The 23,605-nt window shown below is 30.8% G+C and overlaps 2 protein-coding genes across 6 annotated transcripts; both read left to right on the top strand.

Annotated features, from left to right (window-relative positions):
• Positions 1–379: 379 nt before the first annotated feature.
• Positions 380–3,448, top strand: LOC132737594 (uncharacterized). 2 transcript variants are annotated; one of them, XM_060724913.1, is made up of 4 exons: positions 380–639; positions 1,547–1,909; positions 2,543–2,644; positions 2,922–3,448. In XM_060724913.1, exons 2-4 carry the CDS (start codon positions 1,615–1,617, stop codon positions 3,059–3,061), a joined length of 537 nt encoding a protein of 178 aa, XP_060580896.1. In that variant the 5' UTR covers positions 380–639; positions 1,547–1,614; the 3' UTR covers positions 3,062–3,448. The 2 variants fall into 2 exon arrangements, with proteins under 2 accessions (XP_060580896.1, XP_060580895.1); XM_060724912.1 differs by having other exon boundaries at positions 612–768.
• Positions 3,449–7,388: 3,940 nt separating this feature from the next.
• Positions 7,389–14,468, top strand: LOC132737596 (uncharacterized). 4 transcript variants are annotated; one of them, XM_060724916.1, is made up of 4 exons: positions 7,389–7,646; positions 8,540–8,903; positions 12,022–12,123; positions 12,390–14,468. In XM_060724916.1, exons 2-4 carry the CDS (start codon positions 8,609–8,611, stop codon positions 12,527–12,529), a joined length of 537 nt encoding a protein of 178 aa, XP_060580899.1. In that variant the 5' UTR covers positions 7,389–7,646; positions 8,540–8,608; the 3' UTR covers positions 12,530–14,468. The 4 variants fall into 4 exon arrangements, with proteins under 4 accessions (XP_060580899.1, XP_060580898.1, XP_060580897.1 ...); XM_060724915.1 differs by lacking the exon at positions 7,389–7,646 and adding an exon at positions 7,700–7,723; XM_060724914.1 differs by lacking the exon at positions 7,389–7,646 and adding an exon at positions 7,721–7,859.
• Positions 14,469–23,605: the final 9,137 nt, after the last annotated feature.

Genomic DNA, 23,605 nt, shown 5'->3' with positions numbered 1-23,605 from the left:
TAAACAAACAAAAAACTAACAACGACAAAATAACAAAAACACGAGATGAGAAAGTATTGGATTTAAAAGAAATTGAGATTTACAGCTGCCACTTATCCGAAAAAATCTCGTTCTATTTAAAAATAATAACATTATTAAAAAAGTCAGTACAAAGCATCCAGTCATAGCATACTCTGTTAATATAATCATTTATTTCTAGCGTTTTGCACTTAGTTCCAGGAATGTATAGTAATGAAGAGGGTGAAAGTTTCTAATGTATTCATCACAAAGCAGTCGGATATTTCAGTAACAGAATTTCAGGAGAAAACATCAATATTGAGACCTCCTCGAATAATTTTAATCTAAAATGATAACACAATCAGTTGCAATGTAATATCATCAAAAATATGCCTTCTTACTAAAATGCAACAACAAAAAATAAGCTAAACGTTGCTTAAATATTAGGTTTATCATCTGTAAAAATGTAACGAATGCAGACAGTCTGTAAACTATATGTTTGTCAGCTGCCAATGTAATTGTCGGTTTTTGATGCAAAGATACATTTTCCTGTGGGCTATCAACGTAAGTCGATAACAGTTGTTCGCTTTTTCACCAACCCACAGTTTCACCTATAAATTCTAAAACGAACGCGAGGATCAGGTGAATTATGTAACATTGGATGCATATGTTAGACGACTTTTATATTATTAATTACAAATTGTGTTAAAATTCCGAAGATAATGAGGATATTTGTTTGTTTTTTAAGGACTGGATAATAAATATTTAACAGTAAAATTTATAGTATCTTTATTTGATTTTTTAACCTAAATGCATTAAATACGTTCAATTTTAATATTATTATTACTGAAGATTGGTTGACAAGTTAATTTAAACTTAGTTTTTAAAGTGTTTTTACACTTAAGTTTTCTCAAAATTTATTTGATGAGATCTTATAACAGCAAAAAAAAAGAATATATCTTCTTATAAAGAGATAAGTATTTGGAAAAAAATGACCCCCTCGGAAGCAGTAAAATTAGTAAAATTACATAAAAATTGCAGACTCGGTTTGACAAAAGTTTGAGTCTGTACATCAATTATAAAAATATTAGATAAAACGAATAACAGTACATTGTACCATGTTAATTTGTAAACAGCAATAACACAGTAATTAATATTTCTGGTTCATTAATTTTCTCATACATCAAGTATAGATAAACACACAACATAACGTTTTTGTTCATGTACCTTTACTACATATTACAACATTTAATGTATAACATAATATTAGTAGTATATAGTGTAAAGTGTTCATCATTTAGAATAACTAAATTTTGTGTTATAATTGTTTTTTTATTAAGTGATCTTATTGAATATCGTGTTAAATAACAACAATAATTTCTAGATGAAATCTTAGGTAGATATTTTGAAACAAATTCAAACATGAAAAAAAAAAAATGAAATGTTACCACAATCTCGATGAAACATCATTTTCATATTTTTTGTATAAATTGCCATGCTATTGCACCGACATCGCGTATAATAGATACTTTCATCGTTTTATTTACAGTTAAAACATCAGAAGCACTATTTAATGCAAAGTACTTTATACAAACAAAATATTTGAAAATTAAAACAATGAGAATGTATGTAAATATTATGTGGATATTATATCTGCTACTACTTGTGAAAATATGTGAGACAAGAAAATCTCGCAATAAACAGCGAGTAAAAGTGCAAAGATCAAAGGACATAGACACACAATTAAACTCCATGTCTTTACAGGAGTTGATTAAGAAAATATGTTTGCCGCCTCAGTTTAACAGACTTGTTTATAGGTATCAAAATAATTCATATATTTTCATTGGATTTGACGACGTAGAAAAAGAAACAGTGTACTCAATGACATGGAAAATAAACAAATTCAATCAAGGTAAGTCATTTTACAATATACTAGTTTGTTAACTGACAAATTGTAACTTGATTGAAGAGTTATTGAAGCAAATTTCAATTCACAGTGGCAAAGTTGTCTAATACTAGCGTAAAATTGCTTTCGGAACCTAAATGTAATATATCTGAATAATGGCTTTATATATGCGAGAAAGCTGAAATCCTTACTGATTTGTGACACAGTTTTTTATGTCAATGTAACTTATAGGATTAACGAACGCATATAAGGTGTAGTTACATATACATTAATGATATACCTTAGTTTGTGTAAATAGATATTTTTTCTGTGCAGAATGTTCCGAATAATACTTTCATTATAAAAGTTTTTCAGAACCAAAAGGTATTGTATATCGGGAAACAACCTGGAATATGCATTAAACATGGAAAGGGAAAGATAACTTCATTACAAGTGGAGAAATTCACTACAATTATGTGCCGCTGTATATTTTCATGACTATTGTTTCTTTTTTTGTGACCTAAATTATAGAGGTTTCATATGCTGTTAGGACTGAAAATGATAATTACATGTATTCTAAATTATATATGTCATTTCGACAAGAACTAACATTGAATTATTATCTAATTTGTAATAAATTGAGTATTTATTTTCTTTTAGAGGCGCTAGTCGGAATTAATAGAAACAGATTTACTGTTCATCCTGCAGCAGAGATCCGGAAAGAAGTTAAATATAACCATTTATTGGCAGCAGCCAACAAAAGTGAGATATTTTTAAATAATTTTAATATTAACTACAAATTTATACTGTAAAGTGTTTTTTGTTTTCAATTCAAGAATTCCTTTGTCTTAACCATACTAAGATATAATAGGGCAATTCAGAATTTGTTATAGTTAGTACAAAAAAAAATCAAATAAATTAATTCTAATACGTAATTATAACTGTAATTTTTAAAATTTCTAACATATTTTTTATGTTTTTTTTTTTTCATTTTATTTGACAGATTGTGTCAACGTTTTCTTTTGTTTCTTTCGTATAGACATTCAAGACAAGTTTCAAGAGAATATATCCATGTGTGGTCAGTCAAAGATAACATCAAAGGCTTGTATAATCCAGTCATTCTCTGTGCTTGCCAGAAAGATGAAGGAAGTAACATTCGGAGAGAAATGCCAAACCTGATCACAAAGCCGTTGTAAAAACTGACATTTATTGCAAAAGAGGTTATGACCCTAGCTAGCAAACGTGGCATTAATCTGTGAAATATATAAAACAAAACCTGCAGATGCCACTGTATATTTCAAAATACAAGGAACTGAAACAATAACTACAGCCAATTATGTTCATTTACATTTTGCTTGCATGATGATGCTGATTCTAATTTGAATTAAATTTCACTGATGTTCAAATGCTTAAAACAAAATTTGAAAATCTTACATAGATCTTAAATAGAATAAATGGGCCTTTATAGAAGAATATGTGTATAAAAAACGAAAAATACTCGGAATTTGATAATAATCGATATTTAGGGCAATTTTTAGCCCGTTTTGTATTAAACCGTTTGCAAGATTTTCATTTTAATGGTCATTTTACAAAACAAAGGTGATTTTTCTTAAAAACGGAGTAAATTTTGTGCACAAGATTTTAGTATGGACCTAATTCAAATGGTATAAACATCTCGAAAAAACAACAACATAGGTACAGTCAAACAATTCAGTTGTTTCCCTTTAATGTATACTTGCAAAATTGTAGCAAAAATTTTTTTTTAAAGCAAAGCAGGGACAATTAACGTGGAAAAATACAGATTAAAAATGTTGAATATTTAGGGCAATGTCACTTTCCCTGTTTTTTACACATTTCTTAAATAAAATAATTTTTTCTTTTAAAAAATTTTTCGGCAAGCTTTTTTTGAGCTTTTTATTTTTTTTATTCCCTTTAAGATTAAATTTGTTACCTTGGGGGCCAGACATGTTGAAAAGTGTCTGAGGTCACAGATTTGAAACAATTTATTTGAGATGTAAAACGATGTCGAAATGCTTGGACCAACGAACAACATGATAACGAATTAAATGTTGAGCCTGCATTATTGTTTGCTTTGATTAAACAAACAAAATAGACATTAAGAATTACGTTACAACATTTTTTGAGGAATATAACGATAACTTTACAAACTTGAGCGTTTACAAGCTACATGAGTGTTAGCATGTTACATAGTTGCTTTTGTGCTTTAATCTTGTATGTACACATTAATGATTAAATGTCATAATGATTTAAGTGTGAATTGTTTTATGAGTTTTATCAGTATATAATCTGACCGATCAATTTAATAGTTACAGTTTACATCCTGGAAGTTACAATGTGGGTAGAAATATATTTTATGTTTTTCCTTACGTACACGTCATGACATTAAAATAAATTCCTTCGTTCTGTTACATCGTTTTTATCATTATAACACTATAAATTAATTTTTAAGCTAACCGATTAGATTTTATCGTATGGAAAATCCTCTAATAATTTATTTTCCAATGTATCTACAAACTATGAATAAATTTTGTGTGTATGTTCGTTTATTGTTTTTACAAATAATAAATGTTGATAAGATATACGATGTTCATATAATCTATAAAGTGATGTTATTTCATTAATATATTACTTTTTTTGTTAACAAAGATAAATACCTGTCCTTTTTATGGAACATTTCTTAATCATCAGACTGCAAACCTCTGTTACATGAAGAACGATATACGCTCTTAGTCCTCTATATATATTTGTATGATTTTGTAAGACATAATTAAATATGAAACTTTGCTCACAAAGACCGTTGTTTGATTGCCAAATTTATTTTTATTTGTATCTGATTTTTTTTCTCTTCATATATAAATAAAGGTAAATTATCCTTATCATGCATATAAGTATGATAGTCAAAATCAGAAAATATCAAGAAATACAATTTTTATTATCACATCTTTTATGTCACATAAGAGTAATCGTTAATTAAACTTGAGCTTTTATAACTCTTCCTTCCTTTTATAAATGCAAGGGAACCATGAAAGCAACGGTAAGCTTAAAATCAATTTAGATCAACTTTCCTGTATGCTACCGGAAAGAAAAGTATGTAATCAGAAAGAAAGAACAAATAAAAACAACAAGAACAATTAAGGAAAACTTCAGGTTTCCCTTCTTGTATTATATCTTTAAGGCATATTCAAGAACCTGATCTGAATCACCGACCTTTCTTAAGTTAAATGTTTATCTTTATCAAATGAAAAAACTTCCCTGTTGGGATTCGAATCTGCACGAATAAAAGGGCGAATGATTTTAAATCAGCAGCCAAAGGATCACGAAAAATGGAAACGGAAAATTTTATGCAAAGTGTGTCAATTAAAAAAAAGACAATTGTTGAAAAAACTACAAATCTATTGTTTGTTTGTGGAAATTAAAGTGCATCATAAAACTTCTGAATGCTTTTGTTTAATTACTGGACCTCATTTCCTATCTCCCAAATGTTTAAACACGTTGTTTATATAATCCAACACCTGCTAACTCCATTAATAATACTTGCTAACATGCCTTTTCATGTTCCATGTAACAGTAAACAATAAACATATAAAAGTTAATAACACGGTCATAAAATGCTGAATTAACTTTTATGTCATATCTAGAAAATCTAATGTATTGCCTTCCCACGAATACTGCAAAACAACTTGATCATGTAGTGCAGAGAAACCAGTATTTTGTGATGGGTTACACAAATATTTAAAGATAAACTGAGACAGTTACCGAGTATTTTATATTCATTACCAGATAAGTTCAGTTGTTTGATATTTTACATGTAAAATTACCAAATTAAAACAGTCTGTTTTTAATTGTTGTTTATAGTATATTTGCTTTTACATCTATTGACATACATGTATAGCATATTGTAATTTTTGCTCCTGGATCTATTGACATATACTATATTGTAATTATTTGATCCTAGACCTATTGACACTTAATATACATTTGTTTTTCTGTTTTATTCTGAGAAAAAAATCTACTGCTATGTGTTAAGTAATTTATAGCAGTAGTTGGATAATACAACAAATGTACTTGTATATCTTGGCAAAAGTAAGGCCATCTTAGCAAAAACGTAGAAGATGTCATCTGCCAAACTACCTTTTAAGACGAACCAGCAATAAGACTTACATTGAAATCTAGGAAAACATATAAACACTAAAATAAAAAAACAACAACAAAATCACGATATGAGAGAGTATTGGATTCAAAAGAAATTAAGATTTGCAGCTACCAGTGGTCCGAAAAAATCGCGTTCTTTAAAAAAAAGATAACATTCTTTTAAAAAAAAACAGTAAAAAGCATCAAGTCATAACATACTCTGTAAATATAATCATTGTAATTATTTGCTCCCAGATCTACAGATATAAAGGATATTGTAATTATTTGCTCCCAGATCTACAGATATAAAGGATATTGTAATTATTTGCTCCTAGATCTACATATATATAGGATATTGTTATTATTTGCTCCCAGATCTACAGATATAAAGGATATTGTAATTATTTGCTCCCAGATCTACAGATATAAAGGATATTGTAATTATTAGCTTCTCGATCTACTGACATATAGGATATTGTAATTATTTGCTCCTAGATCTATTAACATATAATATACAATGTACTGTAATTGTTTGCTCCAAGATCTATTAACATATAATATACTGTAATTGTTTCCTCCTAGATCTATTGACATATAGGATATTGTAATTATTTGCTCCTAGATCTATTGACATATAGGATATCTTAATAATTTGCACCTAGATCTATTGACACTTAATGTACAATTGTTGTCTGTTTTATTGTTAGGAAAAATCTACTGGTATGTGTTCAGTGATTTGAAGCAGTAGTTGGATATACAACAAATGCCCCTGTATATCTTGACAAAGGTGTGACCAGCTTAGCAAAAACGTAGAAAATGTCACTCACCAAGCTACCGTGTAAAACAACCAGCAATAAGACTTTCATTGAAATCTAGGAAAACATATCAACATTTTAAAACAATTTCTACTATTTGTACCATCCATGGATGGAATATCTTAAATCCAGACAGAGCGACCAAGGGATACATAATTAACTATGAACATTCATCTTGATAAACATTAAATCATTTTTTACAATAGCAGACGTCATCACATAATTTTAGTTAAAAAACAAACAAACAAACAACAACAAAAACAACAACAACAACAACAAAAATACGAGATGAGAGAGTATTTGATTTAAAAGATATTAAGATTTACAGCTGCAAGTGATCCGAAAAAATCTCGTTGTTTTCAAGAAAAGGATAACATTCATAAAAAATCAGTTCAAAGCATCCAGTCATAACATTTATACTCTGTTATTTATTTCTAGCGTTTTGCACTTAGTTCCCGGAATGTATAGTAATGAAGAGGGTGAAAGTTTCTTACGTATTTATCATAAAGCAATCAGATATTTTAGTTACAGAATTTCAGGAGAATACATTTATATTGAGATCTGGAATAATTCAAATCTAAAATACAATGATAAGACAATCAGTTGCAATGTAATATTATCAAAAATATGCCTTCTTACTAAATTGTAACAAAAATAAGCAAATCATTACAAAAAGTATTAGGTTTATCATCTGTAAAAATGTAACGAATGCAGACAGTCTGTAAACTATATGTTTGTCAGCTGCCAATGTAATTGTCGGTTTGATGCAAAGATACATTTTCCTGTGGGCTATCAACGTAAGTCGATAACAGTTGTTCGCTTTATCACCAACCCACAGTTTCACCTATAAATTCTAAACGAACGTGAGGATCAGGTGAATTATGTTACATTGAATGCATATGTTAGACGCCTTTTATATTACAAATTACAAATTGTGTTAAAATTTCGAGGATAATGAGGATATTTGTTTGTTTGATAAGAACTGGATAATAAATATTTAACAGAAAAAAGTAAAGTTTTTATACCTAACTGCATCATCTCATACATTCAATTATATTCATTACTGAAGATTAATTTGACAAATTAGTTCAAATTCATTTTTTAAAAACATTTTTGCGCCATTGCTCACAATAAAATTGATTATATCTTATTACAGGAATAATAAAAATATAAACACTTCTTTTAAAAAGATAAGGCTTATTTCAATGATGAAAATATAAGATTAAACGAAAAATTGTACAATGCTAAACTGTTGACAACAATAGCAGAGCAATTAATATTTCTGGTTCATTACTTTTCTCATACATCAATATGAAAATTACAATGTAACGTTCGTGCTCAGGTCGATTAACAACATGTTATTAATTACAACATTTAATGAATATTTTATTACTGGTAGTATATAGTGTAAAATGGTCATCATTTAAAATACCTAAATTTTAAATTATGATTGTTGATTTCATAAAGTGATCTTATTGAATGTTATATTAAATAGCTACAATAATTTTCATATGAAATATCAACAGGTAGATATTTTGAAACAAATTAAAACATAAAATGAAATGTTACCACAATCTCGATGAAACATCTATTTCATATTTTTGGCTCATGCTCGTGCCAGCTTGTATAAATTGCCATGTTATTACAGCGATATCGCGTATAATAAATAAATTTATCGTTTTATTTACAGTTAAAATACCAGAAGTATGCTTTTAATGCATAGTATTACAAACAGAAAATAAATAAAAAAAGGAAAACAATGAGAATACATGTAGATATTATGTGGATATTATATCTGCTACTACTTGTGAAAATATGTGAGACAAGAAAATCTCGCAATAAACAGCGAGTAAAAGTGCAAAGATCAAAGGACATAGACACACAGTTAGACTCCATGTCTATACAGGAGTTGATTAAGAAAATATGTTTGCCGCCTCAGTTTAACAGACTTGTTTATAGGTATCAAAATAATTCATATATTTTCATTGGATTTGACGACGTAGAAAAAGATACAGTGTACTCAATGACATGGAAAATAAACAAATTCAACCAAGGTAAGTCATTTTACAATATTCATACTATTCTTGTTATTATACAGGTATAGAAAAAATGTAATTGAATTGAAGAGTTATTGAAGCAGATTTTAATTCACAATGGCAAAAGTGTCTAATACTTAACGCCTCCAGATTCATCCTAATTTTCATGAAAATTTTAAAAATGTATTTAAAGGTAAAATATTGTGAAATGAACAAAGAAAGTATTTGACACATTACAATCGGCACTTAAAATCCACGTCAATTACCAAAAAAGAGGTCAAAATATGCATAAATTGCCCCTACTGCGTTAGTAACGCAGTAGAAATATGGTCATAAATACTACAAAATACAGTCATTAATTGCACATAAGATATAAATTATCACTTGAATCTTTAATCAAAGTTTTAGTATGGTTTTTCCAAGTTTAATTTTCTTGAAATATTTTGGGTCATCTGGAGGCATGCAGCTCTAATGCTTAGCGGAAAAGTGCTTTCTAAGCCTGTATGTAACATATTTATATAACGGCTTTACCTATCCGAGATAATTGATATCCTTACTTTTTTATGTCAAATTAGTAACAAAAACATTTATTTATAGTTGTAACATATATATTTGTATAATTATGTAACCAGACAAGTTTTCTGCGCAGAATGGTCCGATATAAAAAATGTTCACCATGTAACCAAAATGTTTTCACGGGGGAGGAAGTGTTACACGAAGGATGGAGTTCTTATGATAACTTGTTTGGAGTTCTTATGATAACTGTCACGGAGTTCCTGGAAAACGTTACGGATTTCTGTGGAAAACTTTTCTATTTACTTGGAGAACTCACGTGAAAAATGGTCATTTTTACCTTTAAATGGGGAGTTTGGGGTGCGAAATTAAACTTTGATAATTAAGCTTGCCCTACATATTGTATAATGTTTCAGAAAAAAACTTTTATTTCATTTTTCATCGCCTTTTTATAAAAAAAAATTAGTAGTTTTGAGTAAAATTTCCAAATTACTTGCTCATTCCTTTTCATTTGTGATCTTCTTCGTTGCTATACATAATTACTTAATTATATTGCAGAGTTGCAAACATAAAGCCCAGGCTAATAAATTTATACCCGATTTTTCAAATGTCACGGAGTTCTTGTGATAACTCAAAATATGTCCTGGAGTTCTTATGATAACTTTTGTTACTGCCAGTGTGTTTCTTGTGCTAAATTACGGCCCGTTTAAGCGTATTTTATTAGTCAATCAGTGTGTAAATCATTATGAAGCATAGTACGCGTATCATTTGCACACACATTTGGTTATATAACGGTGGTTTAGAGTGTATTTCAGTTCAAGAGATATTTTTCTTACCTCTGTTTCTTGTGTTGTTTTTTTTGTGTGTTTGTTTGGGTTTTTGGGTTTGTTTAATTGTTGTTTTTTTCCATTTCATTGGAATGACTGAAAACATACTTGATGTAGAGCATTTACTTACGGGATAAAAATACGCTTTTAATTTAATATCTAAGCATGATTTCTTCATGTTTACATTATTCCTGGCAGTTCTAGAGAACATAAAGTAATTATGCTATCGGTCTGCAGAAACAAATTACATGTAAATGGTTGCAGCAAAATAGGAAGTAGTATGCACTACCTTTATCTAAATTTAATGAGGTGGGTGTCATCTTTAGATATTCAATGGATATCTTAATTTCTAAAAGGTATAAATTTTGTCATAGAAACGTATAAAGTTCTATGACAATGATATGACAATAGAAAGTAAGAATTTAATGGTGACTCACATATATTATTCAATTCTTACTTTCTATTGTCATATCATTGTCATAGTACTTTTTACGTTTCTATGACAAAATTGATACGTTTTAGAAATTAAGATATCCATTGAATATCTAAAGATGACACCCACCTCATTAAATTTAGATAAAGGTAGTGCATACTACTTCCTTTTTTGCTGCAAACCATCCATTTACATGTAATTTGTTTCGGCAGACCGATAGCATAATTACTTTATGTTTTCTAGAACTGCCAAGAATAATGTATACATGAAGAAATCATGCTTAAATATTAAATTCAAAGCGTATTTTTATCCTGTAAGTAAATGCTCTACATCAAGTATGTTTTCAGTCATTAATACCAATGAAATGGAAAAAAACAACAATCAAACAAACCCAAAAACGCAAACAAACACAAAAAAACACAAGAAACAGAGGTAAGAAAAATATCTCTTGAACAGAAATACACTCTAAACCACCGTTAAATAACCAAATGTGTGTGCAAATGATACGCGTACTATGCTTCATAATGATTTACACACTTATTGACTAATAAAATACGCTTAAACGGGCCGTAATTTAGCACAAGAAACACACTGGCAGTAACAAAAGTTATCATAAGAACTCCAGGACATATTTTGAGTTATCACAAGAACTCCGTGACATTTGAAAAATCGGGTATAAATTTATTAGCCTGGGCTTTATGTTTGCAACTCTGCATTATAATTATGTAATTATGTATAGCAACGAAGAAGATCACAAATGAAAAGGTCAATATGTACGAATGAGCAAGTAATTTGGAAATTTTACTCAAAACTACCAAATTTTTTTATAAATAGGCGATGAAAAATGGAATAAAAGGTTTTTCTGAAACATTATACAATATGTAGGGCAAGCTTAATTATCAAAGTTTAATTTAGCACCTTAAACTCCCCATTTAAAGTTAAAATGACCATTTTTCACGTGAGTTCTCCAAGTAAATAGAAAAGTTTTCCACAGAAATCCGTAACGTTTTCCAGGAACTCCGTAACAGTTATCATAAGAACTCCAAACAAGTTATCATAAGAACTCCATCCTTCGTGTAACACTTCCCCCCCCCCCCGTGGTTTTGTACTACATAGAATACACACAAAACATGGACATGGAAAACATAGCGTCATTAAATGTAAAGAAATTCACAAGAATTATATTCCGTTGTATATTTTCATGAAAATTTCATCTTTGTGGCCTATATTAAACAGGTTTCATATATTGTTACGGATAAAAATTATGATTACATGTATTTTAAATTATAAATATCATTCCGACAAGAACTCACGTTGAATAATTATGTAACTGGTAATGAATTGATTATTTATTTTCTTTAAGAGGCGCTAGTCGGAATTAACAGAAACAGATTTACTGTCCATCCTGCAGCAGAGATTCGAAAACAAATTAAATATAGCCATTTATTGGCAGCAGGGAACAAAAGTGAGATATTTTCATTAAGTAAACTAATAATTTATATTATAAAGTGTGTTGTTTACTTTTCAATTCAAGAATGCTTTTGTCTTAACCATATTAAGATATAATAGGGCAATTCAGAATTTGTTATAATTAGTACAAAAAAAATCAAATAAATTAATTCTAATACGTAATTATAACTGTAATTTTTAAAATTTCTAACACAATATTTATGTTTGTTGCATTTTATTTAACATATTGTGTCAAAGTTTTCTTTTGTTTCTTTTATATAGACATTCAAGACAAGTTTCAAGAGAATATATCCATGTGTGGTCAGTCAAAGATAACATCAAAGGCTTGTATAATTCAGTCATTCTCTATGCTTGCCAGAAAGATGAAGGAAGTAACTATCGGAGAGAAATGTCAAACATGATCACAATGCCGTTGTAAAAACTGACATTTATTGCAAAAGAGGTTATGACCCTATCTACCAAACGTGGCATTAATCTGTGAAATATACAAAACAAAACTTGCAGATGCCACGAAAAGTAACAACTGTATATTTCAAAATATATAGGGAACAGAAACAATAATTACAGCCAATTACGTTAATTTATATTATGTTTGTATAATGGAATTTCATTAAGTTTCAAATGCTTGAAACAAAATTTGAAAATCTTACATAGATCAACCGGGGCATTTAAAGAAGAACATATGTTCAAAAAAGAGTTTAAAAAAGAAAAATACTTTGAATTAGATGTAAATCGATATTTAGTGCGATTTTTAGCCCGATTTGGATTAAACCGTTTGCTAGAAAATCTGAAATTTTGTGCACAAGATTGTAGTAATGGTATATAAATCTAGAAAAAACATAGGTACAGTCAAACAACTCAGTTGTTCCCCTTTAAGTAATATGCTTGCAAATATCATTAACATGCAAACTTTATGAAAGTTCCACACAATTCTTTGTAACAATATAATAATTTAAGCAAATCATGTACGCTGTAACGCTGTTGAAATACGATGATTAACAATATGTTGTACATATTATGCAGTGTCACGTTGCCTGTTATTTATACATTTTCTTAAAATTAAAAAAATGTTTTGTTTCCTTTGAAAAAATTGTAGGCAAGTTTATTCTTAGCCTTTTTTATGTTATTTTTATTGCCTTTAAGGTGTCAATTGTTTACCGTTAGTGGCAAACATGTAGTAGCATTATTACGAGTTTCATCAATGCATAAATCAAGTGTCTGAAGTTATCCAACACAGATTTGAAACAATTAATTTGAGATGTTAAACCATGTCGAAATGCTTGGACCAACGGACAACATAATTACGAATTAAAATGTTGAGCCTGCTTTATTAGTTTATATAGTTTGTTTTGTTTAAACAAACATAAACATCAAAACGTAACAACATTTTTTTGAGGAATATAACGACAACTTTGCAAACTTGAGCGATTACTTGCTACATGACGGTTAGCATGATACATACTTGCTTCCGTGTTATAATATTGTATACACATTAATGATTTAATGTCATAATGTTTTGAGTGTGAATTGTGTTATGATTTATTTTATGAGTTTTATCAGTATATAATCTGACCGCTCAATTTACTAGTTACAGTTTACATTCTAGAAGTTACAATGTGGGTAGAAAATATATTTCATGTTTTTTTTCACACCAATGCATATGTCATTGTATATCATACGTGCATTTTCATTGATGACGCGTCATACAATAAGTTGTTATCATTATAACAGCCAGATAAATTCATTTTCAAACAAACCGATCTGTATTTATCGTTTGGAAAATCTTCTAATTTATTTTCCAATGTATCTACAACCTTTGAATAATTTTGTGTGTATGTTACGATTACTGCTTTAACAAAAAGATACATTTTGACAAGATACATGTACATATTATATGTAAAATCATGCAGTTGTATCAATTTTTTATTTACTATTTTTGCCAACAAAGATTATGGTAAGTTCGTCCCTTTTCATAATACATTTCTTTACCGCCAAATTACAAATACTCCGTTACATGAAGATAAAGTCTATTTGTATGATTTTGTAAGACATAACAAGATATGAAACTTCGACAAAGACCGTTTTCATTCGCGTTTCATCAATAGAACCTGATATATAATCAGTTTTTAACAATGGTTTATATAAAAACGTTATTTCCTGTCCAGTCAGAGGTGTGTCTCTTCTGATGTTATTACATATGGACATCATTTTCACAAAGATCATGCACTTGTCTTTCTTCACATTGATTTTCGTTAGAACTTATATTACTTTCTACATTATAAGAATAAGTGCACCTTCGGATAAATAACGATTCGAATAATACTATTGCTCCCGCTATAATATCTAATATCTATGGCCAAGGTTGCTAATTTCCGATCATTCAGCGCTGTGGGTCCGAACAATGCCATGGTCTGTGGGTACTGTTATGACATGAGAATGCACAATTAGCTTACGGTAGGTCGGTGGTTCTAACCAGGTGCATTATTTGCGCCTTCAATAATGTAGAATGGACACGTTGAGATCTAGCTATTAGGTCTTTCTTAACTATTAAATTTTTGGAAAGTAAGTCGCTACGTCGCGGTGACTTAAAACCCTAACAACACCAAATCATTTAACGTTCATTAATGACCTAATGTTGATATCTGTTAATCTCAAAATGCCCATCATTTAACCTTTTACCCCATGCGCATATTGTGAAAAAAGGCCGTTTTCATTGAAAAGCCTATTACAAGTTCAAACTGCTATGAAACTATGAAAAATGCTTTAATACTGACGAAACTGGGCACAAATGTTGACTGGACCATAGCCTCTCTAATAGCATGCTCAATCGTAAATTTCCTGTTACCATGGCAATGGGGGGACGTCTCAAAATTGCGAAAAATCACTATTTTGCATTGTTTTTTTCCCATCATAACTGATTTCAAAGTGCTGCAACTTCTCAATGAATTGAGATAGAGTATAAGGCTTTTCAGCGTCGGATACTAGTTACCCTAAGATCGACCATTTTAGCCTGTCACATGTCCAAAAATTTCTTGGCGATGAGGGGGACTACCGCCCCCTTCAAACCCCTCAAACAGAAGCAGGCACATCCCCCTTCTGGCAACCACTTAATGAACCATTTTGATGGGGGCGGCGCCGAAAAAGTGGTCACTTTTATTAACAACATTTCTCAAACGACAAACAGTGTTTGGGGCCTAAATAGGGTATTTTTTCACTGTTTGAGGCCTCAAAAAGGGAGGGGGGGGGGAAAAAGCCGTGAAAACACGTATATATGAGGGAAAAGGTTAACAAAAAATGATGAAAACCCTTGGTATTACCCAAAAACTAGTTTTTCCACGTTAACACGTGCCCTTTACCTAATTTTGGTAAAAAATGTTGTTTAGTGACATTTTTTATTTTTTAATTAACAAAAAATTATGAAAACCCTTGGTATTACCCAAAAACTAGTTTTTCCATGTTCACACGTGCCCTTACACTTATTTTTGGTAAAAAATTGTTGTTTAGTGACATTTTTTATTTTTGTAATTAACCTTTTACCCCATGAGCATATTGTGAAAAAATGGCCATTTCATTGAAACGCCTCCTGTTACAAGTTCAAACTGATATGAAACTATGAAAAATGCTTCAATACTGACGAAACTGGGCACAAATGTTGACTGGACCATAGCCTCTCTAACAGCATGATCTAACATCGTATTTTTTACCATGGCAACGGGGGGACGTCTCAAAATTGCGAAAAATCACTACTTTGCATTGTTTTTCAAATCAAAACTGATTTCAAAGTGATGCAACTTCTCAATGAATTGAGAGTAAAAGATTTTTCAGCGTCGGTTACTAGTTACCCAAAGATCGACCTGAGCCCATTTTTAGCCTGTCACATGTCCAAAATTTTCTTAGCGATGAGGGGGACTACCGCCCCTCCCTTCAAAACCCCCAAACAGAAGGGGGCACACCTCCCTTCTGGCAACCCCTTGATGAAACAATTTTGACGGGGGCGGTGCTGAAAGAGTGGTCACTTTTTTAACAACATTTCTCAACGAAAAACAGTGTTTGGAGCCTAAATAGGGTATTTTTCACTGTTTGAGGCCTCAAAAAAGGGAGGGGGGCAAAAATCCGTCAAAACACGTCTCTATGAGGGAAAAAATTATGAAAACCCTTGGAATTACCCAAAAACTAGTTTTTCCATGTTAACACATGCCCTTACACCTTATTTTGGTGAAACATTGTTGTTTAGTGACATTTTTTTTTAATTAAAGAAAGAATTATCGAACTTTCCAAAATAAATAAATGTATTTGGAATTTCAGCCAGGATGTATATCAGAGAAGTATTATATTATTTCGATATAATATTAGGTCTTTATAACATATAGAGAGCCTATAAAATAAGATTAATCGATTGAATATTTTTTATAAATTAAATTTGAAAAAAATAGGGCTAAATATTATCACATAAATTAACTTAGTGTGTACAAAATGATTTACATTTACCCATGCTCGGTTGGCAAATAAAAAGTGAAACTGCTATTACTAACGATTGAAGCCCAAATGCTTGCGCAAATTTTTCTAGGCCTACTGCATTCTTGAGTAAAGCCGATAAAAGAACAAAGTAGGAGCCAGGAAATGCAGCCAAAATCACCGTGTAGATTGAAATATAAGTAAAATCCGTCAATAAAGGAACTAAAAAAGAAGCTGTTCCTCCTATGAACATACAAACTACAAATAAATAGTTACGATTGATACATTTTAACTCTGCAAAGTAGCCAATCAGTACTCTAGCAATTACTTCAGTGCAGGACGACATTGTTACACTGAGAGACACGTAAATGTTGTCGTATCCAAGTGAATTGACATATGCTGGTACAACAAGCATATTTCCATAGTATCCAAAGGTGCAGCACACGAATGAAATTAAGTACAGAGTAAATGTGACGTTTTTAAAGAGTGATAGGTCTAATATAGTACACAGTTTTCGATTAACTGTTGTATTGCAACTTACACACCCTCTGTCCTCCTTTTTACCACTTTTATTATATACAATACAGTTCTCTTCACTTTGTTCAATAACAAAACGCCTTTTTTTCATCAATCAAGACACTAGGCTGCCTTAAAAAAACAGGCTACAACGCAATTGTTAGCAAAAATTGCCCCAAGAATCCAAAACGTCCCTATCATATCATACTGCTCAAAGAGATACCTACAAATAAATAAATGTAAATATATATATATATATCATCAACCATTCAAAATGTCACTCACGTGTTAAAACAGACTCAGAATAAAATATACCTAAATAATTCAATACACTTTCAGCGCCGAAACACCTATAAAACTTGTATATTAAAAATGATTATATGCTATTTCATATTTTTTAAAAATATTTCAAAGGTATAATTGAACAAGTGTCCTTTTACATTTTACACTTACGTGTACAGGAACGGAAGCACTATTCCACCAACACTGCTCGCGGACAATATGATACCGTTTGCAAGTGCTAGATGTTTATCGAAGTAATAGGTAATGATTGTTATACTCGGAGTAAATGTCAGACCAAAGCCAATCCCTGAATCAGTGATCTTTATCGAGTAAACACGGTAGCTTTAGTTATCGATGATTTTGAAATAAGTTCAGGTAAATTCATTAACAAAGGCGATGAGGCAAATTCTTTACTTTATAAGCCACTATTTATTAATGTTCTTAAACACGAGTTGATACTATTGTTTAAACGCTCACAAAAATCGTTATGAAAGGCAGGGAATGTCTCTAACTGAATATAAATGGATGACTATAAACGTCAGTTGTAATTTTATCCGTATTGTATATCGGACGTATTGAATATATAAGAGCGCTTTTTACAAAATGTTATATAGAAGCATTTGTGCATAAAGAAAAGTGTAAAAACCAATTATAAAAAATGTAGTGTACATGTACTCCATCCTTGTCACGAATCCCGAAAGGAAATATCCAAGCCCAATTAAAATACCACCTGTACATATCACTCGTCGAAATGAATAAAGTCTGCAAAGAGGGTTTGCTATAAAACCTGCAAATTGTGTTAAATGTACGGAGAAAAATAAACAAATATAGTGGATAAATTTTTATTTCGCATTGATTTGTTACACGTTCCCCATTTCTATGTCTCGTACAAATTGCCCCAACCAGTTGAATTTATTTTCAAAAATATGTGATCCCTTAACAGCAATGAAAACAAAAGCAAGTAGGCGTAAATTTACACAAATGACCAGTTTGACGGTTTCTATGTTCTATACAACGTTCAAATGTATACAATCGCATTGCAGAAACAAGAAACATGGCAATGCCACGAAATCAGGTTTTCTATTATCACAACTGTTTTATTGTCATACAAACAATGTACAGAATAACCCTACGTGGCTCAAAAGCAATCTCAATTGATCGAGCTTTCAAATAGTGTAGGAATAATATACAAGTTCAATTAAAATCTCATTCCTAAATTATAAAGTTAAAGACCTGAAACCAATTTTCTATTTTTAGTAACAGTGACCTTTTATTGATACTTGGAAACCCTAAAGCAATTCCAAGTAAAAGCTTCACATGAGCTTTCTATACACCAAGTGTTATTGAAATATCTCATCCCAAACTCTAGTGACTACTAACTGAAAACTGAATTTCTATTTTTAGTAACAGTGACATTGACTCTAGGGATCCAAAAGCAATCAGAAGAGAAATATCTATCTAAGCTTTCTATACACCAAGTTGCATTGGAATATCTTGTTCCAAACTCAAGTTATTGACTAGAAACTGAGTTTCTATTTTTAGTAACATTGACCTGGAACCAAAGGGGGCTAAAAACAATCCAAAGTAAGGTATTTTCATATTATTACCATACACCAAGTTTAAATGAAATATATTATTCCATTGAGAATTAAAGAAGAAGTTGCGCACAGGAATTGTTCACTATATATTCCTTATAAGTAAAAGAACAAAGGGCCAAAATTACATAAAAAAATAAATTATCAAATCATAAACCCCGATAATATGCTCCAGGGCACTTGATGATAAAGCTTCTGTGATTCCTTAAAAAATGGGGGAGGAGTAGCGTTCACTATAAATTCTATACAAGGAGAAAAAACAAAAGGCCATGATTAGGTAAAAAAATATCAAATGACAAAACCATGCACAAGAACACTTGATCACAAAGGTTCTGTGAAAGTTTTATCAAAATCCCTTGAGAAATGTAGGATGAGTTGCGCACAGAAGGAATTGTTCACTACATGTATTTATTCCATAAAAGGAAAAAAAAATAAAGGGCCATTATTAGATCAAACATTTTTTAATCTCATAACCCTGACAATATGCGCCAGGGCACTTGATGACAAAGGTTCTGTGAAAGTTTCGTCAAAATCCCTTGAAAAATGTAGGCTGAGTGGAGGACAGAAGAAATTGTTTACGCCCGTCCACCCGCCTATCCGCCCGCTGACATACCTCAATCTAATAACCAGTTTTTTCCTTTGAAAAACCTGTTTCAAAAATTAAAAAATACCGAGCCATGCTGAATTACCAGCTCCCCAACCTCTATAAACATATATATATCATTGCCAAACCTGTATGACTTCCCACATGAGTCATATACATTACAAAACGCCCTGTTTATATATAATACTGCTACTATAACACTTGATGCTGTTTGTGTCGGTGGTTTTACTAATTTGCCCGTTCGTACCTGAAGTAATGCAAGGAAGGAAACCCGAGGTCTTCCTCCACAATTTAAGCTGGAATGTCGCCATATGGGTCATGTGTCGGTGTGGCGTAAGCTCCAATCAAACAAACAAACAAACAAAAGTTGTTTATGTGAAAATTCAGAAAAACATGTCGGACAAAAAGATAGGTGAAAATCGCAGTCTTGATTTGATTGAGCCCCATTCTGATAAGTTAGAACACACTGATCAACTGGATGTTATACTAGTATCCAATGTTAAGATACTTACCAAGGCCGCACTGTAGAAAGATAGGTAAACTTCCAATCCATGCTGTATTTCCCGCTCCATGGGAAAACTTCTCTAGCATGTGTATGTATATCACTGCAAAACCTCTATGACTTCCAACCACTGTCATAAATATTACGCAACATCCTGATTTATATATTATATCGGTTTGAGAAACATAACTACCGTTTGCAATTAAACGACTGTTTAGTATTTGTCACCAGTATAGAGGCAGGACAAACTGCACTTCTGTACAGTTTGAACAGACTGTTAACTGTTGGTAGACTATATTTTCAGATTTTCTAATTGATATCCCTAAAATTGATAACGGAGAGTTCCTAAATATAGAAGCTGAACAAGCCTAAGTTTCAACACATTTGAACACCTTGCTGCGTATGTAGTATTGTACGAAAATACACTCAATATTTACGCGTATTTGTTAAAACATTTTGACTTGAAAGGAAAGAAAACAAATTGTCATTTTTTTATTTGCATATCAGAAAGGACCTGTTAATATATAGTGAATTTTGTATTTAGTATTTGACATACTTTTAAATGCAACTTATACAACAAGAGCCGGTTGAACCGGGTGATGCTCCCCGAGAAGGTTCTGGACACAGGAAAGTATCAAAAAATGTACAAAGGGCAAAAACTCTAAAATTAGGCAAGGCGGAGTTATGTTTTTTGCACTGCACTTCTATTCAATGAGATCTATCAATCTATAAAGTTTCCTGATGATATCTCTTATAGTTTTTAGAGTTATGTCCCGGGTAAAATTCAAAGTGTAAAAATGAACAACGGGCAATAACTCCAAAATAAGACCAGGCTTTGTTTAGGTTCTTTAAGCATTGCAATTCTATCCAATGATATCTAGCTACCTACAAAGTTTCATGTTGATATCTCTAATAGTTTTAAAGTTATGTCCCGGACAAAAGTCAAAAAGTAAAAATAAACAAAGGGCAATAACTTCAAAATAAGGCAAGGCAGAGTAATAAGTCTAAAGCACTGCACTTCTACCCAATGATACCTATCTATCTACAAAGTTTCATGTTGATATCTCTTATAATTTTAGAGTAATGTTCCGGACAAAGTTCAAAGTGTCAAAATGAACAAAGGGCAAAAACTCCAAAAGTAGGCAAGACAGTGTTACACTTCTTGTGCAATGCAAACCTACTTAATGAGATCTATCTACCTACAAAGTTTCATGTTGATACCTCTTATAGTTTTAGTTATGTCCTGGACAAAGTTCAAAGTGTAAAAATAAACAAAGGGGAATAATTAAAAAATTAGGCAAGGCAGAGTTACGGTTCTTGTGCACTGCAAACCTACTCAATGAGATCTATCTACCTACAAAGTTTCATGTTGATACCACTTATAGTTTTAGAGTTATTTCCCAGACAAAGTTCAAAGTGTAAAATAAACAAAGGGAAATTATTCAAAAATTAGGCAAGGCAGAGTTACGGTTCTTGTGCACTGCACACCTACTTAATGAGATCTATCAACCTACAAAGTTTCATGTTGATACATCTTATAGTTTTAGAGTTATGTCCCGGACAAAGTTCAAAGTATAAAAATAAGCAAAGGGAGATAATTAAAAAATTAGGCAAGGCAGAGTTACGGTTCTTGTGCACTGCATACCTACTCAATGAGATCTATCTACCTACAAAGTTTCAAGTTGATACCTCTTGTTGTTTCAAAGTTATGTCCTGGACAAGAAAAGCGGACGGACGGACGAAATTTTTCGGGGAGCATAAAAATATGCAAATGCAAACCTGCTAAGATAAAACAGAAAAATCTGTTTCTTTGTGATCACTTTTCATGGTTAACAAGTACGAGGCTTATTCTCCAATATGAAATAAAAAAGCATTGTATTTTATTATGATCATTATGAAAAAAGGGCACTTTTAAAAGAAATTCATAAAAGTATAACTTATTATGAGAAGAAATATTAACAATATTCCGTTACTATTAAAGTCCTATCAATTAACCAATTTTTTCAACCCTGTAAACTTTAGTGCAAGGTTTGGTATTGTTCAACAAATAAATTATTTTATTAAATATCATATAAATATCAGGTATTCTCAAACATGGAGAAAAATAAAATTTTATAACTTATGATTATTTCATTTGAAGAATACTGTTCTTACCTTATATTATCTGTAAGAGTTTGAGTAGTTTATCAGATGAGAATATATTATGACGAAAGTAGCAACGACCAGTTTTTGTGTTCTCTTTTAACAAAACGTGAACGACCGTTAAATCTTTTTTTAATACATGTCAATTCGTAATAATTTGTCCTTCTATGCTATAAAAATAGACATGCAAATCGCTTATTATATGCGGCATCATGCGACTATATTCATATATGAACGCATTTTGCAGAAAAAAAACAATGAGTAGTGACTGACAAAATATGGAACACAGTCTAATCATAATGTTAAATCAAACTTAGGTCTGTGATTAAAATTCAAAACGTAAATTGTATTTTGATTGCAAAAATGAGAGGGGAAAATTACATTTGCGCATGGTGTACTTAAATGCACCTATTTTGATTCTAATGCAAACATTTGATAAATTACAAATTACATTGCAATATGCATTCCCACAGCTTTTGAATGCCGTGAATATTCTATATTATTATATGATCTAAATATAGCTGCAATCTCATTGGTCCAAACAGTAGTCAACATAAGTTTTTATAGAATCATATTCACTGGGTATAGTATCATATTCACTGGCTGAATTAGATTTTCCCAGTCTAAAGATAGATTGAGACTCATATTCAATGACCATATATCGTAGACTGATAATTAAAAAATATTGTTTGCATTTTGTTCTTTATGGTATATTTCTCGATTAAAATATCATTACTTTACAATTATAGCTAAAAGTTACACCGCAATGATGAGTATAAACTTAAATTACTTTTGTATGCGCAGCGTTCGGTAGTTGTTGCACGCCTTTCATTGCTTTTTCCCCGCGCTTTAAGGAAACGTTATAAAAGTACATATCATAATAATACAAAGTATAAAAAGTGATATTAAGGTGTACGATGTAAAGTCCATGTCAGTCCGGCAAATATAAAGTACATATTTTATAATCCTCTATTGCTTTTTATACAATAAATACAGACGCATCTTGATTTGAAAAGGCAGCATTTGCTCAACCAGAATTTCACAATATGACAGAATTTACCTACCTAATCATGTCTTTATGCGATGATATAATAACCATCCTTACATCATTAAATATATTCGTTCATACCTACTCATTTCCTGGAGAGATAAGCTTTTGTAAGTTCTATCTTTTTGCCATTTTCTAAAAGAAACCTCCATATTTTAATATGATATTGTTAAAGGTATTATTAATTTCTGCTGTGTTTGTTAATATTTACTATCATCTTTTCAGTTATTTCTATTATTGTGTATGTTATATATAGATACTATGTTTAAAAATAAAAATGTCACTCACTAACTTGTGTTTGGTTGTTTCTTTTTAGCGGTAGTCATACATTAT

This window comes from Ruditapes philippinarum, unplaced genomic scaffold (assembly GCF_026571515.1).
Source record: "Ruditapes philippinarum isolate M1 unplaced genomic scaffold, ASM2657151v2 ctg3159_1_1_1_1, whole genome shotgun sequence".
In the NCBI taxonomy this organism is placed as follows: domain Eukaryota; kingdom Metazoa; phylum Mollusca; class Bivalvia; order Venerida; family Veneridae; genus Ruditapes; species Ruditapes philippinarum.
This window is presented reverse-complemented; position numbering and strand designations above follow the sequence as displayed.